The sequence below is a fragment of the Frankliniella occidentalis genome, unplaced genomic scaffold (genome assembly GCF_000697945.3).
Source record: "Frankliniella occidentalis isolate FOCC.00 unplaced genomic scaffold, Focc_3.1 Scaffold608, whole genome shotgun sequence".
Classification (NCBI taxonomy): domain Eukaryota; kingdom Metazoa; phylum Arthropoda; class Insecta; order Thysanoptera; family Thripidae; genus Frankliniella; species Frankliniella occidentalis.
Window position 1 is genome coordinate 48,494 of NW_026267724.1, and position 7,538 is coordinate 56,031.

A 7,538-nucleotide genomic window follows, 5' to 3' on the forward strand; every position below is an offset into this window, starting at 1 on the left:
AGGACCACAAAACAAACTCGACTGCCCCTCGGCCCGGCCATTTGTTCGCGCGGGTCGAGCCCCGCCACGCCCCACCCCGCCCAGCCCCGCCACGCTCGGGGCCATCGATCACGCTTGCACGAGTCTTGTCTCCCTCTCCAGGCGCAGCTGCAGGCCGCGGCCGGCGTGGCGTGGCGCGGAGCGACGCGGGGAGCCTCGCCGTGCTGGTCATAAACATGCTGGCCCGTCCGACTAGAGCGTCGTCTCAGTGTCACATCCGAGGCGCCCCACCAAGCCCCACCGCGCGCCCCACCATGCCGCGCAACGCCCCGCCCCCATTCAAGCGCCAGTCGATATTAAGCACCTCTGATCGCTGAGGCCACTCTATAGGCACAATCACCTTAATAATAATAACACGCCCCATCTACACCCATATGAAAAATTCAACCAACAACAACACTGGAACGACACTATGAGAAATGTTACGGGACGTTTTTACTGATACGTAAATGTTGAAACGTCTCGAACTCAAACGTAAACCGATAGTTCTAATTTAAATTTAAAAATCATGAAGAAACCAATCACAAAGTCGTTTGCTACCGAGTTTGTAAATTTATACAAGTTACTCTGTAAATTCACTGCCGCGTTTAAATTCAATTGTAAATTTTAAAAATATTTTCGTTTAAATTTGCAACGGTATTTCCGGCCGTTGTGTGACGGAGAAGCCAGGTGAGCCATTTCTCCTGTTGCAGTATGGCTGTGGCTGGTTGAGCGGCACGTGCCACGGTGCCATCATCATATCGCGATCGTCGGCAGGCCGTGAGGGAGGAGGGAGGAGGGGGGGGGGGCGAGTCTGCGTTGTTGTGACTGGAAACATGGCGGCTGGCTCGCCGATGCGGCTGGCTGCAGTGCGTCAGTTAGGCCGGTGCAGCGCGGCGGGCGTGGAGGCGTGGGGCGGGATAGTGCGGCGGGCTGGTGCGGCGGGGGCTAGCGCTTGAGGCTTGAGATTCGCAGACATGTGTCTAGATTTCTGAGGCAAGGCGGGCCGCACTCCCACCCACCACACCGCACCGCTCGATGGTCTGCTAGGGCGAGGCGCGGAGGGGGGGGGGGGGGGGGGGGGGGGGGGGGGGGGGGGGGGGGGGGGGGGGGGGGGGGGCATGCGAGGAGGGCGCAAGTGGAGAGGAGCTGGCGCGCAGGGGAGAGAGAGAGAGAGCAAGGCAGAGAGAAGGAGAAGAGAGAAAGGGTAAAAAGTGAGAGAGCGAGAGAGAGAGACAGATAGAGAGCGGCGTGAGCGCGAGAGGAAAAGGCCTCATGGGCCCGCCGCTGCATACTTGGCACCTTCTCCCATCTCTCTATTTCGGTCGCTGGCCCGCCACGTTGACAGACTTCCCCGCGAGCGGCTCGCAGTCGGCTGGGCGGGTCGGCTGGGCCGGTACCGCTCCGGCAGGTACCCCCTGGTACCACCGCTGGCTCTGCCGCAGGCCAGCGGTGCTCGACAGCACTCGTGCACCAATCTCTTGGAAATTTACTCAATTTTCTATTATACTACGATAGTGCACGCGTCTTTCAGTCCAGGTTCGAAATGGCAGGAAGATGAGACTTTTAAAGAACGATTGAGACTCTGGTTAAGAGACATCAGCACTGCTTCAGCAGTCTTCGTTTTGCTGAGAGCCTGTGCAGGAAGCGCGGTTACAGTTCTAGGGCACGCAGCTGCAGTACACTCTTAATGGGTGGGACTTAAATGTTGTCCCAAGAAAGGTGACGTCTTAGTAGCACATCCTACTTGACGACAAACTTGCCTTTCCCCATGAGCATGTTGCCAACAATTTTCTACTTTACCGAGAATATTTTTGTTTTTATTATTCCCAACATATAGGCAAATACTAAATGGACAGGCAAGGTATCACGCGAAAGGCTGGTAAAACTCATGGCTCGACTCACTTTCGGATGATCCTAGATTATCATCTCGCTCATTTAGGGGGAAACGCCACCCGTGTGTCCGATAAGTGGGATGTTAGCGGGCGGCGACATCGAACAGATTATAATCAGGAAACAGCGTAGTTTGTGGTGGACGAAGTGCACTCCGCTCACCACGCGCGTCGATAGCATCGCAGTGACACGCCATCATCGTGTGCTGCACCACTCTCATATTGCCATTTTAAAACCACTCCCACACACTGTTCCAATAATTCACTGTAATGCGAAGTGCGATGAGTGACACATTGATTTTGGAAACAAATATTTACTGTCAAAACCAGTAACTCAAAATGTGTCACCAATGCAAAGATGATGATTTAATTTCCATAATCACTCTCAAAGCCGAAGGACGGTGATGTGTTAATTCCCACCCCGCTCACGCCTGGTGACGACACGGTGACGAGAACGTCACCCCTCAGGGCTGACAAATTTCGTGGTGACGCTTTTGAGGTGACAATAAAAAGGCAAAATTTACCAAAGCCACGAGTCAGCACAAACGTTGCCACATTTGTTTCCCTTTGAAGTACAGAGTTTTCATCGTTTTTCACACACGCTGACATGATATGGCCTTTTCTCCAGATGGGGCCGCCTGCAGGGTAGGCCAGCCCGCGGCGCACGGGTGTCCAGCGTCAGCGAAATTGCCTACCTAGCCAGGCGCTCGGGGCGGAGCGGATGGCTGTTCCGTTCTGGCCCTGCGGCGGCCGCGTGTGTCGTGTCGTGGGCCAGGGGTCTTTCCTCTTGTTACCCCTCCTACATGCAGCACCTCCCCCCCCCCTTTTCCCTCCCCAATGTTAACTACAACAACACAGAAACGGGGGTACATGTCATATGGACTACAAAAATAATCGACACCCGGACGATCATGGAAAACATAATCTGCATATTTGTTTCGTTCGCTAAGAGATTTCTTAAGTGATTGCTTGGCTGAGGGTAAAGATGACCGACTTGGTGCAGTATGCGCACGAAGTGCCGAGAGAAACGAGGTACCTTACGATCAAATCAAGGAGTAGCTCTGGACTCAAATACAACCTGGGTCAAATTACTTCAAAAACTGCCAGGAATAAGTTTCTCCCTTTAAAAATGTGCACAAAAATGTACGTTGGAGTTAGAATTTAAAAGATTCCAGTCGGAGAACTGGTCGTTTTAATAGAGTAATAGTCAAAATCACGATTGATTTAAATCGGTGAAACCCCGGACCATGATTTGTATCTTTTTGTTTACCAAGACTTTGTTTACAAAGTCAGAACGTAACTAGAGAAACCCGAAAACAAAGAAACAGAATTCCGCTGAGCTCTATTCTTTCCTCGCCAACTCTTCAGTAGAGCAGCGGTACTCAAAAGTGGGCGGATGAGCACCAGACCGCTGCGAATAACTCATCTGCAACTATCACATTTTGTTTCTTTTCGAAATCTCACAAAAACAAAAGAATGGCGGGGGTAGGTTCACAGTGAGTTGGATGGTCGTTTCCCTACGGTAGGAATGTTTCCTGAGTAAGGTTGCACACTGTTTTCACCCCGTAAGGTTCCGCCCGCCCCGTCTCTCGGGCGCCAGATTGAGGTTATGTCCCCCAGTGTTTACGCGCCGAGGTTAGTCGGCCCGCTCGTCGCGGCGCTCGCCCGGGGTCTTACCTGGGCCAGGTGTACACGCCCGAGACCTCGAAGCCGTAGTGCCAGGAGCCCGAGTAGGCGCCCTGCCCCTTGGGCCCGGTGCACACGCCGTGCCCGTGGGCCTTGCCGTCCTCCCATCCTCCGCAGTAGGTGCCGCCATCGTCGAAGTCGAAGCGCCCCCCGTTGACGGCGCTGGCGCCCTTGGAGGCGGTGGCGGTGCCCGTTGCACCCTGGGAGGCCGGGGACGCTTCCGCCTGCATGCTACCGCTTAGCACGCATCACTCGGCCCCGCATCACAGCGCCCAGCTGCGCCCGCCGCGCCCAGCTGCGCTACGCCTGGCTCCGCCTGGCCACCCTGCTGCTGCTGGTGATCATCCCGCGGGTGATGGGAGGCCGTCGTCTATTCGTCGCAGACAACTGCGGCGTCGTTTCAATTTATTTTCTTCAAATCTTCTTCTCGGAAAGGAGAGGTGTTGCCGTCCGTTTCCCACGACGATTTTTTTTCCCGTTTTCTAAGTTTCTTGTTTTGCTGGTCGGGTCGGTAACACACTCGCGTCGGGCTGGGCGCGGCGCGCGCGGTCAGCTGCCCATGTCGCGCGGCACAGCGGACTCCGCCAGGACTAACCGCTCGGCTCGGCTCGGCTGCGCGCGGCCACGCAAAAAATAGCTCGGAGACTGGGCTGCGGCGGCGCAGAGGCAGCGCCAGGCCAGGGCGGCGGGAGGCGCGGCCAGCGCGGCGCGCGCGGCGCCCCGGCAGCGCCCAGCAGCGCCCCCCCGCGAGCAGGGGCGGCGGCGCCAGGGCGGCGCGCGCCCCCAGCCACTGGCGCCACCGCCCCCGCGGCCCGGCAGCGGCACCTGGCGGCGGCGCGGGCAAGCGCGGCGCACCCCTCCGCGCGGGGTAGCGACACGCGCCCGCCGCCGCGGCGCCCTCCCCACCCTCTCGCCGCCGCCCCCCACCGCGCCGCGTCCAGAGGCGAAGCTCCCGCCGCACTTGTCATGATGATGAGGACGGTGATGGCGACGGTGACAAATCCCGTGAGTAATGGTGGTCGGATAATCCCAGGGCTACACCGGTCTCCAGTGCTTACACTCACACTGGTGATTTAGTCGACCGAATTATCCCCAGCTAGACAGAACACGGAGGCACACGGCTACAATATCATCAGCGCGTGTTGGATGATGAAAAAGAAAGACAAGCTATGGAACGGCCAAGGCGCAGATAGGGTTCCACGTAAATTACGCAGGAAAGGCTTTGTTATTGTCGGTCCCCTTCTCCATCGTCCTCTTCCTCTCCATCTCCCTCTGGTCGCTGGTCCGGCCGGAGAGCAGCCGAGGCGGAGACCCGGAGAGGGCAGGGGTGGGGGCAAATCCTCACACGGAGGTGTACGCCACGAGAGTACGGAGAAGAGAAGGGGAGCGATGGGAAGAGAAAGGCAGCAGAGGAAAGTGAGTAAGAGGGAGAGAGAGAGAGTGGGGGTGAGGGGAGGAAGTGGAAAGGGCAATGAAAGGGAGAGAGCGCGGCGCGGCAGGGGAGGCGAAGCTGGCGCGTTCGTGGTGGGGAGCCAGCCGGCGAGGGCGCGGAGGGGAGGGGGTTGATGTTGGCGGGGGTCAGTCCGCTGGTGGTGCGCGCCGGGTCTCCGTCGCCTCCTCGCCGAGCACGCGCTCTCCTCCGCTCCGCCACTCCTCCGCACCTGGGCCACCCCCAACACCGCCGTTGCCGCCGCCACCGCTATAGCAGCGAGCTTCGACGGGGTGCTCGCCCCGAGCCGACGACGCCGTCGAGCGCACCAGCACGCTCAGCAGCTTCTCGTGCCGCCGCAGCGCAGCCGCCCGGAACGCAACCGGGGCGTCCGTTGCATCAGCTCCGGGGCCAGCACCGCCCCGCGCACCGCGGCACCGCCCCCTGCGGCGGGCCCGTTCCTCTGAGCACAGCGTCGTCCGGAGCCGAGCAGCAAGAACGGGTGCCTTCCAGGAGGTGAGGACCGGGCTAAGGGGGGCGGGGACGGGCTGCGGCTGTTGACCCGGAGTGGCGGTCGCCGTCCACAAACACATCCACGCCCCGCCAGACAGGGGGGCGGGCAGGGCCTCCCCGTAGGGCAACGCGCCGCGTGTCGTTCGGCCCCTCGCCGAACTGTCAACACGACGGCGACCCCCCATGGCCACCGTGCGGCCCGTCTCCTCGGCGGTCCACGCCCTCTCAGTCGCGCCCGCCCCGAAGGCCCGCCAGCTCCTTGCACCAGAGGGTGCAAATGTGCACCCGGCGGGGCCCAGCTCGATGGCGCATACCGGCGGCGGTGCTGAGTCAACCACTTCCCCATACTAGTCACGCGGGCCAAACCCGCTCCCGTCGACCCCCTCATTCCCGCAAAGCAGACTGAGCGTTTTTCGTCCCATTGAGGGTACGGAGGGGAGGGCGCGGCATAGGAGTGCGGGGGAGGATCAATGAAAGCACGTGGTCGGGAGGGAAGGCTCACACTGCTGCACTGCATCCCCGGCAGAGGGTGGCCAGCCTGCGCCCCTGCGCCCCCGCCCGCCCTCCCTGCGTGCTGCGCCTTGTGCCAGTGGCGTCGCAAGTGCAGCGCGCCGCACAAGCAGGCGGTGGCCGACTGGGCCTAAGGAAGCGGAAGGGAGGGTGGATAGGTGCTGGCGACATTGCGACGTGAGAGCAGAAAGGAGGGCTGCGGGGCTCGCCCCGGGGGGCTGGGGGAAATGGGGGGGTGGGGGTACACTGAGGTACTCACGGAGCTATGCCCATGGGGGAGAAAAGATAATGTTATACTTGGACAAAGTGAAACGACAAACGCCACAGAACAGAATCTTTCAGCCAGAAAAGCCATTCCTTGTGTTATTATTAAGAAACTGTTATAACTGCGAATTCGCGTACATATTGTACGTTGTTTACAGCGAATTTTGCCGCCATTAATAGTGCATCCTCCAGGACTGTGAGCAACGATGAACAATTAGGGGGCACGGCCCATTGTACATCTTACGGTGAAATTCACCGCACGCTTTGATAAGTGTATTGGCACGGTGCAATGTACTACTACACTGCTTGCATCCACAAGTTCATTAGCTGATGACGCGGGAATGTTGTTCTCCATTGCGAGAACTCGCTCCTGTAGCTGGGCTGGTTCCGTGCGTTCACGATTGTGATTTGCCCCCGCGAGCGTGACGCGCCGTGGGGGCTTGAGCCTGTCCTGTCCGCCTGTTGTTTTTCGTTCCGGCCGCGGGGCGGGCTGCTGCCCTGGAGCCGGGCCCGCCGGGCCGCTGGCCTTGGGAAGCGTAAAATCAATACATCCCGTCAGCCGAGATGGAGGGAGCAAAGTGAGAGAGCGAGCGGTAGCAAAGGGACGGAGAGGGAGAGAGAGAATGAGTGAGAGGGGGAGGAAGCGAGAGGGGATAGGCGCACAACTGCTTTGATGGCGGGAAACAGGGAGAGAAAGAGAGAGAGGGAGGGAGAGAGCGGCAGGCACGCAGAGAACAAGTCCTGAGAGAAACGCAGCCGCAGCCTCCGTTTCTCCGTGCCTCCGCACTGTAAATCGAAAAAGGAACATCGGGGGTTTGTACCCTTTTGAAAAGGCAACAAATCGCGTTTCCTACCATGCGAAGGCAAAAACGATGTTTCTTGCCCCTAAAGGCAGGAAATGTTACCTTTTGAGTGTAAGGTGACAATTGTTGCCTTTGTGGTGGCTAGATGTTGCCTTTTTTGGGGGGCCGCCCCTACCTCCCTCCCCGGAGGAAGAGGAGGGGGAGGGCAAGCGGCGTGCCCGGCGGCGTCGGGCCAGCGAGACAAAGGCTGGAATGTCTTTCGCCGTCCGGACTCGCCCCCGCATCGGGCTGCATCGCTCAGTCGGTTGCGAACGAGGCGAGGACGCTGAGTTGGCAGCGCCGGGTTCTGTTCCCGGCGCTGTCAGCGGTAGGCGTGTCCTTCTATGTAGCAGCCGAACAAGCCATGATCATAGCCTACAAGGG

The 7,538-nt window shown here is 59.1% G+C and overlaps 1 protein-coding gene across 1 annotated transcript in view; it reads right to left on the reverse strand.

Moving 5' to 3' along the window:
• The window catches only part of LOC127751612 (junctophilin-3-like), a 17,020-nt gene extending 12,773 nt beyond the window's left edge, over positions 1–4,247 (reverse strand). Inside the window, exon 1 of the mRNA XM_052275399.1 lies at positions 3,588–4,247. Coding sequence (XP_052131359.1) covers positions 3,588–3,826 — 239 coding nt within the window. The 5' untranslated portion in view covers positions 3,827–4,247. The remainder of the gene's footprint in view (positions 1–3,587) is intronic.
• Between the last annotated feature and the right edge of the window lie 3,291 nt (positions 4,248–7,538).